The sequence below is a fragment of the Amborella trichopoda genome, chromosome 7, assembly GCF_054954075.1.
Source record: "Amborella trichopoda isolate Santa Cruz 75 chromosome 7, AtrichopodaSantaCruz75HAP2 v2.0, whole genome shotgun sequence".
Classification (NCBI taxonomy): Eukaryota; Viridiplantae; Streptophyta; class Magnoliopsida; order Amborellales; family Amborellaceae; genus Amborella; species Amborella trichopoda.
In genome coordinates, this window is record NC_142342.1 from 2,127,661 (window position 1) to 2,146,224 (window position 18,564).

Below are 18,564 nucleotides of genomic sequence, written 5' to 3' on the forward strand. Positions count from 1 at the left end.
TACGATAACTTGGGTGTATCACGAAGTTCGAAAAAAATTCTTTTAAACTTTGAGCGTGGTCAATGAAAAAAATACAGCCACCCAATTTCACAACTAATGGTCAAGATTAATTGTAACGTAAATCGTCTCATTATATACTTTCCCAAAAAAGAAATCTTCGCCTTTGGAACCCGATCAAAATCCAAGTGTCTATACTTTGTGTTGATGAGCGAACCATTAATGGAGTGCCATCTAATTAATTCTAATACAAAGTCCATGTCGCAGGTATTTGTAGCTTCATCATACCATAGCAAGGAAAAACACTTTGGCGGCACATCAGGTACTTAAAAAACTGGAGTAATTTACATTCGGACCGTAAAATTTTAAGTGAAATACAAAATGCAAAGTTCGGTCAACCTTTTCTATAGTTTTTTTTAAAATTGCCCCTGGTTAACCCGAATTTTAAATTTCTATTTTTTTACATTAGTAGGGCAGTGCCCCAAGCTTTAAGACGCTTCCCTATTAACGAAAAAAAAAAAAAAAAATTCAAAATTCTAGTTGACTAAAAGGCAATTTTGAAAAAATAAAAAAGGTGGGTAGGCTGATCTTGTTTGTAATATTTGCATATAAGTAGAGTATATTTCACCTAAAATTTTGGTTCTATACATAAATTACTCTAAAAATTACAGGGGCAATGGTTTTTACTTGGGGACTCCATTTCAGGGCCATGGTTATTGCTTGGGGACTTCATTTCTTTTTAAGCTTTTAGATTTGTCTCCGCATGGAAGAGTGATATCTCCTTCAGTCACCTAATTGAAAAAACATGGAGGATTTGTCCAAATTGAAAAGATTAAGGGTGGATCTTAAAAATTTGAATAAAGATCTATTTTGCAATATTACCTATAAGATTAATTTGAATAAAGTGTGTGATGAATTATCTGTTATACATGGGAATCTTGCTAATAATCCGAGCAATCTTCTTATGCAGGAGGCCGAAGAAAAGGAACATCCTAATCAGCTTAAATTCTGGATGGAATATTAAGTAAAACAATGGTGATGCCAATACCTAATTCTTCCGTTCGATCTACATATGTGACAAGGAGAAATGACAGCGTTATTGTTGTTAAAGATGGATATTAGAATTCAATTTCTAATGAAGAGGAAGTTAAAGCTCACATGCTGGAACCTTATCAGACTCCCCATGCCTTCTTGCGAACCACACAATGCTCCAATTCACATAGTCAACTACTTATTCGTGAGGTAGCTATGGATGAATTGAACGAAAACATTTGGGACATGAGAAATGAAAGCGCTCTTGGCCCTGATAGTTTTAATTTGATTTTTTCAAATTGAGTTGGGATTCTATTAAAAAGGATCTGTTCAGGATTTCTCATAATTTTTTCAAAAAAAGAAAATATTACAGCTGAATTTTGGGCTTTGGAGAGGGGAAGCATTGAGATTGAGAGTGTCTGCAAACTTGTGGTTGGTTCGATGCAAAATTTTGTGATAGTTCCATGGAAATATCACATTTATATTTGGCTGCTTCAAGATTACTGGTGGAACTTTAGAAACATCTATCGTGAGGCCAATCAAGTCGCTGATTTATTGGCCAAAAATGGAGCTATAGCTTCAGGTGTGCCAACAAGACTACCCGATTTTATCTCTTTCCATTGATGTCATAAATATTCCTCATCAAAGGATATTCTTTTCCACTCGATGCATTTTAGTTTTTATGTTAATGAACATGGGTAAGGGATCGACTTCATCAGTGACTTACCCAATATGTGTTTGTATGAAATTATTGAAAGAGTAAACAGGCGCAAGAGCCTGCTGACTCGCAAATATCCATCCTAAAGATAGATGTTCAGTAAAGTATACAGCCTGTTGACTCACAAATGTCCATCCTAAAGATGGATGTTCAGTAAAGTATTCTGCATATAAACAACATATGAACGGTTTGAAAAGTATCTCTTTTAAAGGGAAAAGTATCTACTTTAGTGACCGTTCATATGTTTTTGGGATTGTTCATTAGAATGAGAAGAGTGTTTAGTTAAAAATTTGGGTCAATCAAATGACCTTAACATAGTTCATTAGAATGAGAAGAGTGCTTATTGAGAGTGACTCAAAGCTTCTTGTTGATTCTATGAATCATTGTCGCAAGGCTTCTTAGAGATTGCACATAATTTTGGAGAATTGTAAATCCAAGCTTGCATCTTTTACGGATCAACAATGGAACATTCAACATACTTATAGGGAGATCGATGACTGCAGACTCCTAGCCAAAGTAGCGGTCTCTATGAATGATGCAATGGTGTGGTATTCTTGTCCCCCATATTTTATTACGCCTTTCATTTTATCTAATGTTGCTAGTGTCTCCTTGCCAAAGATTGTATGAGATATGTTCATATAACATCTTTTTGGTTTCTTAATCAAATGGGTAGGAGCCGATATCCCACTTATTCACCCAAAAAAATAAAAAAACGTGGATCCACCAGGTCAACAGGTTGATCTAACCTGATTCCTGCCTGTAATGGATAGTTAGACTTCTCTAATTTTTCTCGTTTAAATTCTACAGCTACTTTTGGGATTTGGCAAATTCAAATTTGTGATAACATTGAAACAAGAAGAAGAGTATATGAGAAAGGAGTTGAAGGCAAAAGGCTCTTATGTAGCTGAATAAATCATGAAAGCTTCAAATTAAAATATTAGGAAGACATTAATTTTCCAAACAAATGAATAACAAAGAAACCAAAGATATCACAAACAAGCAAACAAGAGATGCATGGTACACCTCAAACAAAATTCGACACAGATGAAAGAATATCAAAGCTTCAGGACCACAATAAATCCCTAGTTGTTATCCATCCAGAACTGAGACTGGAGTTGATTCACCACCTTGTTATCAACTTGGAATGCCTTAGCCAGTACATTACTGTTGATTGCCGGCTTCGATCCGAAAACCGCATTAGCAATAGTGATCACCCCTGGATTCTGGCTGCTCAAGGCTGCAATGGCCACCGCATTCTTATACCCCACATTTTGCTGGAAATGAATGAGGCCTTCAGGGAAAACAAACACGTCTCCCTTTTGAAGTGTCTTGGTGATCAAGCGGTTGTCGGGATTGCTTGTCACAAAACCGACGTAAAGGGAGCCTTCAAGTACCGTTAAGATCTCGGTGGCACGAGGGTGGGTGTGGGGAGGGTTCTGACCACCAGGAGCGTAGTCTATGCGGACCATGGAGATGCCAAGAGTGTTGAGGCCTGCTATCTGTGCTACGTTAACTTGGGTAACCCTCGAGCCTAGTGCGTTGGCCGTGTTGCCGGGCTTGTCGAGCCCAGCAAAGAAGAAGTCATTTGCTTGTGCCAACTGTGGATCCTTACACACCTTGCCATTCACAAACACTGCATGAACAGAAAAAATCAGTGGAAATTACCTTAGAAAAACTCATATTTCAAAACTACGAAACCGTAAACCCCAATATGAAAGAAGGTGGTATGGCTTTTGGAAACTAATATGACAACTCAACGATGAAAGCGATAATGAAATTAGGGGTCTCAGTATATAAAAGTCATTCTTCTTCGGAGCTATATATGTAAGGCGGCAACCATACTTGCGTAAATAGGATTACATATTTCTACACCATCTATTTTAATTAAAATAGTATAGATTTTGCATGTCTTATTAGACATTAACAAATCTATACAATTCAACTAAAAATAAACGGTGTTGGCTATTGCAACCTTATCACTACAATTACGATAGCCTACTCATATAAACTATTTCCTTATCGTAATTTGTAAGGGCACTCACATTGGCTTGCATTGTCAGCCACACAGAAGTCTTGCAGGGGACTCGGATCAGATGCATAGGTGAGGGAGGCAGTGAGAGAAAGGAAGACGACCAAAAACAGCTTCATTTTCTCTATCTAAAACAACTTTGAAATTGAATTAAGAAGAAGTAGTTGTAGATGTGAAGATTTAGATCAAGAGGAGTTCATATTTATAATGCGACTCTGGGTGTTTGGTCTTCAAGTTGGGTCTTAGATTATTGGATTTTTAATGCTTAGTTGTTGAAGAGGTCTTTGGGGGAAGGGCAGGCCATTGGGCCATTTCAAATAACGCGTTTGAATCCATTTACTTCTATTACTTAATCCAAACACTATCTTATCCATTGACAAAGTTTTATCCCAAATATTTTTATATATTTTTTAATGCTAACGATTTGCTGCTCCCACATGAGCATATTGTGAATTTTCTCCCATGGGCAAAAAGCTCCTATTGTATTTTTCTTTTTTCCTTTTAGAACCTAAAACTTAGGGATGTAATCTCTAGAACCTATTAACCAACTTCAAAGAAAAGGAACATTTAAATAGGTTTGTCAACATGCCTAAAATAAATTAACATCCCAAAAATTTAAATTAAAAAGGTATTTTGCCCGAGGGATTAGTTATATAGTGTTATACTCAAGCAGGATCATAATATATAGGCCCTATTTGTTTGTTTTAATTTAAAAGTATTCCTAGGGTGTATAAGAAAAGAAGAGACAAATGAGAGAAACAAAGTAGGAAAAAAGGCATGCCGCTCAGCCACGATCGAGCGAGGAAAGAGAAAGACTTGGTTTAGTCAAATTAATCCTTAGTTGCCTTTATTATACCAAGTCTGAATTGAGGACTTACAACTTACAAATTCGGCCGTGGGAGAGGATAATATTGAGAGAGAGAGAGAGAGAGAGAGAGAGAGAGAGAGAGAGAGAGAGAGAGAGAGAGAGAGAGAGAGAGAGAGAGAGAGAGAGAGAGAGAGAGAGAGAGAGAGAGAGAGAGAGAGAGAGAGAATTGTTTATCTAGTTTGAAGAAAACAAATAATGTATTGAGTTTTACATGGTCTTGCTTTAAAAACACACGCTTGCGTGTATTGAATTAGCCCTCAAAGGGAGATGAGATTAAAGACTCATTCAATCCTACTCTACCATGGCTCTTCTAAATTGATTCTTTACACACATTCCAATGCCTTATAAATATGAAACACATCACATAACTCTAAACCATCATCCTCTTTTATCACCCTAAACTTTACCTTATCATTCATATATTGTTTTTGAGAGGAAATATGAAGTCTTTTTTCCTTGTCTTCTCCTTCTTTGCCTTGGTGGCTTCTCTTGCCTTGGCATCTGATCCTAGTCCCCTCCAAGATTTTTGTGTTGCAGATAATGCAAGCAAAGGTAACTCTTATAGTAGTTTTTTTACTTTATTGATTTATTTTATTTCAATTTTTTCATTGATAAAAGAAAGCCATCTAATTACTGTCTTACTCCTTTTTCTTTTGGTACTATTTTTTATGCGTTCGTTAGTTATTACCGAACATCATATAGTTTCACCTATAGGATTAGTCTGCAAATTTTACATTTTCTTTTTGGAAAGTACTAAAATTTCTAAATTCTTTTATTTTATTTTATTTGTTTTCAAGTGTAGTGTCATAAAACAATGCATATATTTTACCTCACCTGATAGTGTAATGTGACTTATGTTTCTATTTCATGCAGTGTTTGTTAATGGCAAGGTGTGCAAGGATCCAAAGTTGGCACAAGCAAATGACTTCTTTTTCTCAGGGCTCAACGAGCCCGGCAACACGGCCAACCCACTAGGCTCAAGGGTAACCCCCGTGAATGTTGCCCAAATACCTGGCCTCAACACTCTCGGCATCTTGTTGGTCCGCATAGACTATGCTCGTGGTGGCCAAAACCCTCCCCACACCCACCCTCGTGCCACCGAGATACTAACTGTCCTAGAAGGCTCCCTTTACGTCGGTTTTGTGACTAGTAACCCTGACAACCGCTTGATCACCAAGACACTTCAAAAGGGAGACGTGTTTGTTTTCCCTGAAGGCCTCATTCATTTCCAGCAAAATGTTGGCTCCAAGAATGCAGTGGCTATAGCGGCCTTGAGCAGCCAGAATCCGGGTGTGATCACTATTGCCAACGCGGTTTTCGGATCAAAACCAGCCATCTCCAATGATGTCTTGGCTAAGGCTTTCCAAGTTGACAAGAAGGTGGTGAACCGGCTCCAATCCCAGTTCTGGATGGACAACAACTAGGAATTCATTGTGCCCCCAATTCAAAACTATTTGTGATTGAATAACATGATTTGAATGATTGTCTTTGAATAAGATTCTTTGAATACATTTCTTTGATTAAGATGAATTAAATAAAGCGGAATTTTTCCTCAAATATATACTCTAGCGTTTTTACTTGATAGAATATTGTTTTGGGATTGTATACTATGGGCGGCAGCCTAAGAAACTATTGTCGGCAATGGGTTGGGTGGCAGCAGGCCACCATCACACATAAGGGTTACACAGTCCCTCGGCTCACTCATACGGGTATGTTCTCCGACTTCATCAAGGGCTAACCCATAAACCCTCATCGGTTTGTTGTTCATGCCCAGGTAACATGGGTTTTTTCCAACCGACTAGCCTAGATTGTTAAACACGGATCAGTATCAGCAAACCATCATTTGCTTAGTATGGTCTACGATGGACCACACTCCTACTGAGTTCATATTTTACTATATCATTTTATTTTACAAGCACTCATAAAGCCTTTAAAAGCCACATAAACCCAACATAAATAAATAGGACAAGGCCCTATTAAGTTGCCAGATATGCATTTATTTCAAATATTTTTTATAGGGGTGGTTTATATAAGGTATAACTTTCAAACAACCAAAGTAAGGCACACTTTCAAACCCTACTAAAGATGCAGTCGTAGTGCTGGAAACCTCTTTGATGACCTAAAAATCTACTTTTGTCACTATTGATGACAATTTAAAGTTAAAAAAATGTTGCAAATTAAGACAAAATCTTTTTTATTTTCACATCCATACATATACAATCTTTTTTATTTTCACATCTCCGGTTGGGTCTGTCCATTGCTACTCCTATATCTCTCTCTCCTTAGCACATGTTTACAATCGTGAAATACTACCCCTATATCTCTCTCCCCTTAGCACATGTTTACAATCGTGAAATACATAGAAACCTTATACAGTAGAAGAGGTTTATATAAGGGGTGCGGTTTGTATAGAGCCGAGGCTCTAAACAATCACAATAAAGCACATCTTCAAATAGTATTAAAAAATATAATTTCAATACAAGAAATCTTGGTGATAACCTTAAATATAATTTCATCTTTAATTATAAAATTTCGGAAAAATATCTCCTTATCCCTTATTTTTAACTTCCATATCTCATGAGACCCGAGAATTGAAAATATTAGTTGTAAGTAAAAAGTCTATATCTTTTCTATCTTACAACCCCCTAGACCCTTTTGGCCATAATTTTTTACTCAAACAAATACTAAAATGACACCCTATTCAAACTCCATCTCTCTCTCTCACTAAAACTACATCTCTCTCTCTTTGCTTCTTGGTGAGTTTACCAGCCAAGAGGTTTAGCTTGAGCTTGAACATGAGCCCACCTTCTTATGTGTGAGAGCGAGATAGAGTTTTAGAGAGAGAAGGAGTTTGGATTTTAGAGAGAGTGAGTTTTAGAGAGAGGGAGATGGAGTTTGAGTTTTAGGGAGAGAGATAGAGTTTTGAGGGAGAGACGATGATGTGAGAGAGAGAGATGGAGTTTGGATTTTAGAGAGAGAGAGAGAGACGATGATGTGTGAGAGAGATGGAGTTTTAAAGAGAGAGAGATAGCATAAGTTGTTGGGGTCAATAATACATGGTCAAAAGGGTTTAGGGGGTTAGAAGATAGAAAAAAAGGAGTCATTTTGCTTACAAGTAATATTTGTAATTCTTGGTTTTTTTTTTTTTTTTGCCACAAAACATATAGTGGTATTGGATATGCTAACAGTTAAGCTTTTCATCTTAAAAAAAAGAAAATCTCCTAAAATCCCTGTTTAAATGGGATCACATCATCCAACCACTAGATCACAACCATGACTTTCTATTCAATTTCTCGTAAATGATAAAATGTTTCACGAAGAAAGATTTCATTTCTCATCCTGACTTACCAGGCTTAGAGGCCATTCGTATTCATGTCTCTTAGAAGAACAGTATCAGTTGTCATTTAAAACATGCCACACGTAAGGTAATGCACAAAATGCATGATGCCTTCTAAAGAAACATGCACAAAATTGAGTCGTGGAGCACGTAGGCATTGCCACACAAAAAAGGGCAATTTAATTGTAATTGTGCAATAATGGATGTTCCAAACAGGATAGCTAGGGAAAATTTCAATGAAATCAATAAAATTATAAATTATTAGAAACTAGATAACATTAATTATCTACAATGGAATGCCATTCCTGAGTACTTTATAAAGATTATAAAGGAGGGAAATTTCGTAAACATGCTATACATTTTATGATATTTTAAAGGGAAAAGTTTACATAGAGCTAAAGGCTCTAAACCATCAAATTTGATGATATTTTAAAGGGAAAAGTTTACATAGAGCAGAGGCTCTAAACTATTAAATTTGAGCCTATCTCAAAAATTTCACTAGAAGAGGTTGTTTTGATGCTCAAATATCTTCAAATTGATCATCTCGACATCAAGAAGCATGGACATGAGAAAAAAGTATATTTCAAGTTTTAAAAATAGAGTATTTTGTAACACATTTTTGGACCGTCAATTTTCAAGATTTTCAAGTTTTCACAGATCAGTCGATCTATACTATTTTTGAAGCTTTAAACTCTATAAATAAATATAAAAACATATTTTAAGGCTACCACAAAGATTTCAAATATTGAAACCACATTTTTCGATACTATTTGAAGGTAGGCTCTAATTTGATTGTTTAGAGCCTAGGCTCTATACAAACTGCACCCTATTTTAAATATCTCTCATTTCTTATGTTTTACGCTCATTGTTTCCAAACTATCCCCAGTTTGGAACTTATTTTGAACTGGTGTCTTTTTCTTTCCTGAGTGACATATCTATTCAGAACCTGAAGTTTGGAACTAATTTTTTTGAAAACTAAATGAGTTTGAACTTGATGTTCCAAACCACTTATTCATGTACAGTTGTTTTTAGTCCAGAGTTTGAAGTTTCAAACTAAAGACACATGCTGTTTTTTGAGTAGGAGACCAGTTCATAATATCAAAGTTAAGAACTACTTAGTTTTCAAAAAGTCGCTAAGGAATTTTAAGTTCCAAACCAGTATGTCACTTAAATAATAATAAGAAATTCAGAACTTGAAGGTTTGGATCAGGGTATTTTGGAAAATAAATAATGAAAAGATAGCACATGAGAATCATATATGAAAATGATTGTGCACTCTAAACCATTTACGTCTAGTATTGGTAGATCAAAGTCAACTTTAGTTACCAAATGTCAAATCAATCTTTGAGTAGCTCATAAAGCTCAAGAAACTTTCATTTGAACTTATCGCCCGACTAGTAATACACACTTAGTCTTCCAATTTTAAGTCTAAAAGAACCAATAGTTGATTGTGACTTTTTTATATCAAAGATAAATAGACTCTTGTATGTTTTTTTATATGAAAAAAATAAAAATTAAAGATATTATAACATATATAGGACATTGACAAAAGTTTTATAAAATACCATGTTGTATTTATAATTATGAGAGTCACCACGGCATCATCAGTTTTTTTGTGAAGAAGAGCCATGGAAATGAACTTCTTTTCTAACCCTACTCCGAATGTTGTATAGAGACAAATGGGGGTGGGGTCACATCATAAATAGTAGTTAATGACTTTCTCTCCATTTTTTGAAAACTACAAGCATATTCTTTACGGAACCATTGTAGTTGTTTAACACATGGGCGCATTTAAAATAATAGTCAAAATGCATGAGGATTTTCACAAACATAATCGTGTCATGCAGCCCTTGTGAAAGAGATGGCAAACGAGGAAGCTTATATATTTGGTATTGTATATAATTTTTTTTAACTTCATTTAGATGTGTTTTGTTTAATTTTATTTTAAAAATATTTTTTTATTTTTAATTTATTATTATTTTTAATTTTTTGAACACTTTTTGGCCTTGTCCGGGACTCAACCCAATTGAAGCCAAGTTACTTGGGCTCGCGCCTAGGACAAGCATCTGGCCCGAGCCACTCTTTCTAACCCTGATTGTAATAGAAAATAATATCTGGTAACTATTTCTTATAGAAACTCGAATGAACGTGTAGTGTTGTAAACTCAGGTTTTTATGATAAATTTGTAGTTATCTCATTTAAGAGGAAAAATAGATGGGATTGTATACAATAAGACCATTTACTTTTGGTATTGAGAGGTCACAATTACTTACAACCATTCAATGTGAAATACGATAGCTTGGGTGTATCACGAAATTCGAGAAAAATTCTTTTAAACTTTGAGCGTGATCAATGAAAAAAATGCAGCCACCCAATTTCACAACTAATGGTCAAGATTAATCGTCTCATTATATACTTTCCCAAAAAAGAAATCTTCGCCTTTGGAACCCGATCAAAATCCAAGTGTCTATACTTTGCTTTGATGAGCGAACCATTAATGGTGTGCCATCTAATTAATTCTAATACAAAGTCCATGTTGAAGGTATTTGTAGCTTCATCATACCATGGCAAGGGAAAAACATTTGGCGGCAGATCAGGTACTTAAAAAACTGGAGTAATTTACATTCGGACCTTAAAATTTTAAGTGAAATACAAAATGCAAAGTTCGGTCAACCTTTTTTTTATATTTTTTTTAAAATTGCTCCGGGTAAACTTTTTATTTTTTTACATTAGTAGGGCAGTGCCCCAAGCTTTAAGACGCTTCCTTATTAACGAAAGAAAAAAAAAAAAAATCAAAATTCTGGTTGACTAGAAGGCAATTTTGAAAAAAAAAAAAAGTGGGTAGGCTGATCTTCTTTGTAATGTTCGCATATAAGTAGAGTATATTTCACCTAAAATTTTGGTTCTATACAAAAATTACTCTAAAAATTACAGGGGCACTGGTTTTTACTTGGGGACTCCATTTCAGGGTCATGGTTATTGCTTGGGGACTTCATTTCTTTTTAAGCTTTTAGATTTGTCTGCGCATGGAAGAGTGATATCTCCTTCCGTCACCTAATTGAAAAAACTTGGAGGATTTGTCCAAATTGAAAAGATTAAGGGTGGATCTTAAAAATTTGAATAAAGATCTATTTGGCAATATTACCTATAAGATTAATTTGAATGAAGTGTGTGATGAATTATCTGTTATACATGGGAATCTTGCTAATAATCCGAGCAATCTTCTTATGCAGGAGGCCGAAGAAAAGGAACATCCTAATCAGCTTAAATTCTGGATGGAATATTAAGTAAAACAATGGTGATGCCAATACCAAATTCTTCCGTTCGATCTACATATGTGACAAGGAGAAATGACAGCGTTATTGTTGTTAAAGATAGACAATTTCTAATGAAGAGGAAGTTAAAGCTCACATGCCTTCTTGCGAACCACACAATGCTCCAATTCAACAAAAGAAAATAATACAGCTGAATTTTGTGCTTTGGAGAGGGGAAGCATTGAGATTGAGAGTGACTGCAAACTTGCGGTTGATTCGATGCAAAATTTTGTGATAGTTCCATGGAAATATCACATTTATATTTGGCTGCTTCAAGATTACTGGTGGAACTTTAGAAACATCTATCGTGAGGCCAATCAAGTCGCTGATTTATTGGCCAAAAATGGAGCTATAGCTTCAGGTGCGCCAACAAGACTACCCGATTTTATCTCTTTCCATTGATGTCATAAATATTCCTCATTAAAGGATATTCTTTTCCACTCGACGCATTTTAGTTTTTATGTTAATGAACATGGGTAGGGGATCGACTTCATCAGTGACTTACCCAATATGTGTGTGTATGAAATTATTGCAAGAGTAAACAGGCGCAAGAGCCTGCTGACTCGCAAATATCCATCCTAAAGATAGACGTTCAGTAAAGTATACTGTCTGCTGAGATATGTTTATACTACATTATTAAGCAAGAATTAAAGGGTGGACACACGTCGCAAAAATAAGTAGGGTCCCTAATTGTATATAGGTTGTAGGACAAATTCGTAACTCTAAGAGAAGAGAGAGAGAGAGAGAGAGAGAGAGAGAATGGGCTCAGTTTTCTGAAAGACAAAAGTAAGTGTGGGGAGAGAGACAGAAAGTACGTATATTTAGGGTAATAAAGGGAAGAGATATAGTATGCATAAATCTTAAGGGGAAGGAGAGATAGTAATCTCCTAAATTACCATATTATATCCTCATCTAAATGTAGCATATCTTCTAAAATAGGGAACAGTGAGCAAGCGAGGAGAGGGAGAGTATAATGTCCATCCTAAAGATGGATGTTCAGTAAAGTATTCTGCCCATGAACAACGTATGAACGGTTGCCAAAACCAATACCAAAACAATCATATTTTTATTTTTAAAATTTTAGATTTCTTTTCATATCATGATCATCTTGGCTTAGATGATGAATCTATAAAACAATTAGATAAAAAATCCATCTTTAAAATCAAGTTTAAAGGGAGACCGCATTTGTACATATGAGTCGGATGACTCATAGAAACCCCATCCTACCATCTTTTTTATATATATATATAGGTGCAATGATTTGATGCAACCGTTGTATAGTAATATGATGCAACAACTTTAAAAAAACCATCTTATGACCAATTGTTTGATCCAAATTTTGGAATAAACACTCTTTTCATTCTAATGAATAATCACAAAAAAAGGAAAAATTGAAAACACAACTTAGAAAGTATTTGGAAAGAAAAAATATCCATCTGAGACCTAGATTTAACCATCTCACCAAAATGGACGACCTGTGTTAACTAGGTAAAAAAAAAACACTTTCTAGGTTGTGTTTGTAAATTTGTCTTTTTGGGATTGTTCATTAGAATGACAAGAGTGTTTAGTTAAAAATTTGGGTCAATCAAATGACCTTAACATAGTTCATTAGAATGAGAAGAGTGCTTATTGAGAGTGACTCAAAGCTTCTTGTTGATTCTATGAATCATTGTCGCAAGGCTTCTTAGAGATTGCACATAATTTTCGAAAATTGTAAATCCAAGCTTGCATCTTTTACGGATCAACAATGGAACATTCAACATACTTATAGGGAGATCGATGACTGCAGACTCCTAGCCAAAGTAGCGGTCTCTATGAATGATGCAATGGTGTGGTATTCTTGTCCCCCATATTTTATTACGCCTTTCATTTTATCTAATGTTGCTAGTGTCTCCTTGCCAAAGATTGTATGAGATATGTTCATATAACATCTTTTTGGTTTCTTAATCAAATGGGTAGGAGCCGATATCCCACTTATTCACCCAAAAAAATAAAAAAACGTGGATCCACCAGGTCAACAGGTTGATCTAACCTGATTCCCGCCCGTAATGGATAGTTAGACTTCTCTACTTTTTCTCGTTTAAATTCTACAGCTACTTTTGGGATTTGGCAAATTCAAATTTGTGATAACATTGAAACAAGAATAAGAGTATATGAGAAAGGAATTGAAGGCAAAAGGCTCTTATATAGCTCAATAAATCATGAAAGCTTCAAATTAAAATATTAGGAAGACATTAATTTTGCACACAAATGAATAACAAAGAAACCAAATATATCACAAAACAAGCAAACAAGAGATGCATGGTACACCTCAAACAACATTCGACACAGATGAAAGAATATCAAAGCTTCAGGACCACAATAAATCCCTAGTTGTTATCCATCCAGAACTGAGACTGGAGTTGATTCACCACCTTGTTATCAACTTGGAATGCCTTAGCCAGTACATTACTGTTGATCGCCGGCTTCGATCCGAAAACTGCATTAGCAATAGTGATCACCCCTGGATTCTGGCTGCTCAAGGCCGCAATGGCCACCGCATTATTATACCCCACATTTTGCTGGAAATGAATGAGGCCTTCAGGGAAAACAAACACGTCTCCCTTTTGAAGTGTCTTGGTGATCAAGCGGTTGTCGGGATTACTTGTCACAAAACCGACGTAAAGGGAGCCTTCAAGTACCGTTAAGATCTCGGTGGCACGAGGGTGGGTGTGGGGAGGGTTCTGACCACCAGGAGCATAGTCTATGCGGACCATGGAGATGCCAAGAGTGTTGAGGCCTGCTATCTGTGCTACGTTAACTTGGGTAACCCTCGAGCCTAGTGCGTTGGCCGTGTTGCCGGGCTTGTCGAGCCCAGCAAAGAAGAAGTCATTTGCTTGTGCCAACTTTGGATCCTTGCACACCTTGCCATTCACAAACACTGCATGAACAGAAAAAATCAGTGGAAATTACCTTAGAAAAACTCGTATTTCAAAACTACGAAACCGTAAACCCCAATATGAAAGAAGGTGGTATGGCTTTTGGAAACTAATATGACACAACTCAACGATGAAAGCGATAATGGAATTATACTTAGATCTAAACCTGTGCTTGCAGAAAGGAAAAAGTATTAGGGATGTTTAAAACGTTTATCTATGATAAAAAAGGTCAAAAGCATCCCTAGCCTTAGAAGTGAAATTTGCCGGCAAAGGGTCGACCGTACATCTTATTTGAAATTTGACAAAATTTTGCGATCCATAACATAAGGTATTTGTGACAATTGTATACAAAGGTAGGGGTCTCAGTATATGAAAGTCATTCTTCTTCGGAGCTATATATGTAAGGCGGCAACCGTACTTGCATAAGTAAGACTACATATTTCTACACCATCTATTTTAATTAAAATAGTATAGATTTTGTACGTCTTATTAGACAATTAACAAATCTACACCATTCAACTAAAAATAAACGGTGTTGGCTATTACAACCTTACCACTACAATTACGTTAGCCTCATTATATAAACTATTTCCTTATCGTAAATTCGTAAAGGCACTCACATTGGCTTGCATTGTCAGCCACACAGAAGTCTTGCAGGGGACTCGGATCAGATGCATAGGTGAGGGAGGCAGTGAGAGAAAGGAAGACGACCAAAAACAGCTTCATTTTTTCCATCTAAAACAACTTTGAAATTGAATTAAGAAGAAGTAGTTGTAGATGTGAAGATTTAGATCAAGAGGAGTACATATTTATAATGGGACTCTGGGTGTTTGGTCTTCAAGTTGGGTCTTAGATTATTGGATTTTTAATGGTTAGTTATTGAAGAGGTCTTCGGGGGAAGGGCAGGCCATTGGGCCATTTCAAATAACGCGTTTGAATCCATTTATTTCTATTACTTAATCCAAACACCATCTTATCCATTGACGAAGTTTTGTCCCAAATATTTTTATATATTTTTTAATGCTAACGATTTGCTGCTTCCACATGGGCATATTGTGAATTTGCTCCCATGGGCAAAAAGCTCATATGGCTTTTTTTTTTTAGAACCTAAAACTTAGGGATGTAATCTCTAGAACCTATTAACCAACTTAAAAGAAAAGGAACATTTAAATAGGTTTGTCAACATGCCTAAAAAAAATTAACATCCCAAAAAATTAAATTAAAAAGGTATTTTGCCCGACGGATTAGTTATATAGTGTTATACTCCAGCAGGATCATAATATGTAGGCCCTATTTGTATGTTTTAATTTAAAAGTATACCTAGGGTGTATATATAGGAAATGAGCATTAAGAAAGGAAGAGACAAATGAGAGAAACAAAGTAGGAAAAAAGGCATGCCGCTCAGCCACGATCGAGCGAGGAAAGTCAAATGTAATCCTTAGTTGCCTTTATTATACCAAGTCTGAATTGGGGACTTACAACTTACAAATTCAGCCGTGGGAGAGGATAATATTTAGAGAGAGAGAGAATTGTTTATCTAGTTTGAAGAAAACAAATAATGTATTGAGTTTTACGTGGTCTTGCACAAGCTTGCGTGTATTGAATTAGCCCTCAAAGGGAGATGAGATTAAAGACTCATTCAATCCTACTCTACCATGGCTCTTCTAAATTGATTCTTTACACACATTCCAATGCCTTATAAATATGAAACACATCACATAACTCTAAACCATCATCCTCTTTTATCACCCTAAACTTTACCTTATCATTCATATATTGTTTTTGAGAGGAAATATGAAGTCTTTTTTCCTTGTCCTCTCCTTCTTTGCCTTGGTGGCTTCTCTTGCCTTGGCATCTGATCCTAGTCCCCTCCAAGATTTTTGTGTTGCAGATAATGCAAGCAAAGGTAACTCTTATACTAGTGTTTTTACTTTATTGATTTATTTTATTTCAATTTTTTCATTGATAAAAGAAAGCCATCTAATTACTGTCTTACTCCTTTTTCTTTTGGTACTATTTTTTATGCATTTGTTAGTTATTACCGAACATCATATAGTTTAACCTATAGGATTAGTCTGCAAATTTTACATTTTCTTTTTGGAAAGTACTAAAATTTCTAAATTCTTATATTTTATTTTATTTGTTTTCAAATGTAGTGTCATAAAACAATGCATATATTTTACCTCACCTGATAGTGTAATGTGACTTATGTTTCTATTTCATGCAGTGTTTGTTAATGGCAAGGTGTGCAAGGATCCAAAGTTGGCACAAGCAAATGACTTCTTTTTCTCTGGGCTCAACAAGCCCGGCAACACGGCCAACCCACTAGGCTCAAGGGTAACCCCCGTGAATGTGGCCCAAATACCTGGCCTCAACACTCTCGGCATCTCGTTGGTCCGCATAGACTATGCTCGTGGCGGCCAAAACCCTCCCCACACCCACCCTCGTGCCACCGAGATACTAACTGTACTAGAAGGCTCCCTTTACGTCGGTTTTGTGACTAGTAACCCTGACAACCGCTTGATCACCAAGACACTTCAAAAGGGAGACGTGTTTGTTTTCCCTGAAGGCCTCATTCATTTCCAGCAAAATGTTGGCTCTAAGAATGCAGTGGCTATAGCGGCCTTGAGCAGCCAGAATCCGGGTGTGATCACTATTGCCAACGCGGTTTTCGGATCGAAACCAGCCATCTCCAATGATGTCTTGGCTAAGGCTTTCCAAGTTGACAAGAAGGTGGTGAACCGGCTCCAATCCCAGTTCTGGATGGACAACAACTAGGAATTCATTGTGCCCCCAATTCAAAAAACTATTTGTGATTGAATAACATGATTTGAATGAATGTCGTTGAATAAAATTCTTTGAATAGATTTCTTTTATTAAGATGAATTGAATAAAGCGGATTTTTATATACTCTAGCTTTTTTACTTGATAGAATATTGTTTTGGGATTGTATACTATGGACCATTGATTTTTGTTCTGAATAATATTGTTTTGGGATTGTATATATGTCACGCCCTAAGAATTTACAATACTGATATTCTTGAGATGTGACAGTCAAAACATATATACATCTCTTGATAGGACAAATTTACAATGGCCAATTCTTACAGAGTAACAAAAGAAAGTTTAAGCACAACTACAATATCTTCCAAAGTTGATCCTGACGAGCACTCAAAATGAAACCGCAGTTATCCTGAAAAAAATGTTTACCATAGTTTGATGAGTTTAGCTACTCAGTAAGTGATCATCATAATCCTAAAAATAATCATGGTTGAAAGATATCAATATTTTCAAAAAGGAGATCTATTAACAGAAATGCATCAACAGTTTCACTTTAAAAAATGCATAATTAAGTATAATTTGAATAATTGAAATGCGTATAACACTTTAACGGCAATGCATAATTCAAAGGATTTCACAAAATACCCTACTTTCGTCCCAAGTAGGTCACCTATATACCCCATCAGCGTCTTGATGGGTCCACTTAATCCCTGCAGGTCCACTTATACCTCACCGACGTACCGGATGAATCCACTTAATCCCTATCGACGTACCGGATAGGTCCACTTATACCGTACCGACGAACCGGATGAGTCCATTTGAATACTTAAAGTATTTCTAAATCTCTTTAAACATTCGAAAGCAGCAATATCATGTACTCAACATATCAATGTAATTATTAATATGAATTTCACTTAAACCATTAATAACAGTCACTTTTAATAACATTTCAAAAAATACCCAATCAAATATTTTGGGTTCAAATTCAGAAAGGTAGCAGTTCGTAAAGACACCAATCTAGTATGTATAGAAAAACTCCTATAGAAATCCAAGAATACGGAATTATCACAATTTATGGGATGTCAATTCGTAAATAAACATTTCACAAACAATGCTATAATCAAATGCAAAAATATCAGTTTTCAAAGAATAAGGCAGTCATTTGCATATGAATTTTACAATGTCTAAATATTCAAAAACAGTAGAAAGAAATCTCACAATTTTACTAAAGCAGAAATATCACACATATTTCTAATAATTTTACAGTGTCTAAAATTCTCTAACAATAGACAAGAAAAATAAATTTATTTTTAAGAATTTACAGCATTTAAAATTTCTAACATAGATAAAATATCACAATTTTATTACAAAGATTATTTTTAAAAATAATGAGGTAGACCGCGCATAAAATTTATCGCGCCTAAAATTCATGATAATAAGCAGAAGTAATTATTTCATTTCATTTTTACAAAGAATGGATTATTTTTCAACATAATGAAGTCACTTACCTACAATATGTGAGAGGGAGCTTCCGATAAAAATTCGGCTAGAGAGAGGAGCTCACTGTATT

The 18,564-nt window shown here is 35.6% G+C and overlaps 4 protein-coding genes across 4 annotated transcripts; 2 read left to right on the top strand and 2 right to left on the bottom strand.

The window, feature by feature from the left end:
• Positions 1 to 2,648: 2,648 nt before the first annotated feature.
• LOC18447341 (putative germin-like protein 2-1) lies at positions 2,649 to 3,961 on the bottom strand. The gene is made up of 2 exons (XM_088872090.1): positions 3,790 to 3,961; positions 2,649 to 3,380 (listed from the first exon to the last, which is right to left on the bottom strand). Exons 1-2 carry the CDS (start codon positions 3,893 to 3,895, stop codon positions 2,830 to 2,832), a joined length of 657 nt encoding a protein of 218 aa, XP_088728216.1. The 5' UTR covers positions 3,896 to 3,961; the 3' UTR covers positions 2,649 to 2,829.
• Positions 3,962 to 5,013: 1,052 nt separating this feature from the next.
• Positions 5,014 to 6,201, top strand: LOC18434931 (putative germin-like protein 2-1). Its single transcript, XM_006844988.4, has 2 exons — positions 5,014 to 5,196; positions 5,518 to 6,201. The coding sequence occupies exons 1-2, from the start codon at positions 5,085 to 5,087 to the stop codon at positions 6,066 to 6,068; spliced, it is 663 nt and encodes a 220-aa protein (XP_006845051.2). The 5' UTR covers positions 5,014 to 5,084; the 3' UTR covers positions 6,069 to 6,201.
• Positions 6,202 to 13,460: 7,259 nt separating this feature from the next.
• On the bottom strand, positions 13,461 to 14,975 carry LOC148781169 (putative germin-like protein 2-1). Its single transcript, XM_088872091.1, has 2 exons — positions 14,834 to 14,975; positions 13,461 to 14,215 (listed from the first exon to the last, which is right to left on the bottom strand). Exons 1-2 carry the CDS (start codon positions 14,946 to 14,948, stop codon positions 13,665 to 13,667), a joined length of 666 nt encoding a protein of 221 aa, XP_088728217.1. The 5' UTR covers positions 14,949 to 14,975; the 3' UTR covers positions 13,461 to 13,664.
• A 969-nt stretch (positions 14,976 to 15,944) lies between these two features.
• Positions 15,945 to 17,121, top strand: LOC148781170 (putative germin-like protein 2-1). The gene is made up of 2 exons (XM_088872092.1): positions 15,945 to 16,119; positions 16,441 to 17,121. Exons 1-2 carry the CDS (start codon positions 16,008 to 16,010, stop codon positions 16,989 to 16,991), a joined length of 663 nt encoding a protein of 220 aa, XP_088728218.1. The 5' UTR covers positions 15,945 to 16,007; the 3' UTR covers positions 16,992 to 17,121.
• Positions 17,122 to 18,564: the final 1,443 nt, after the last annotated feature.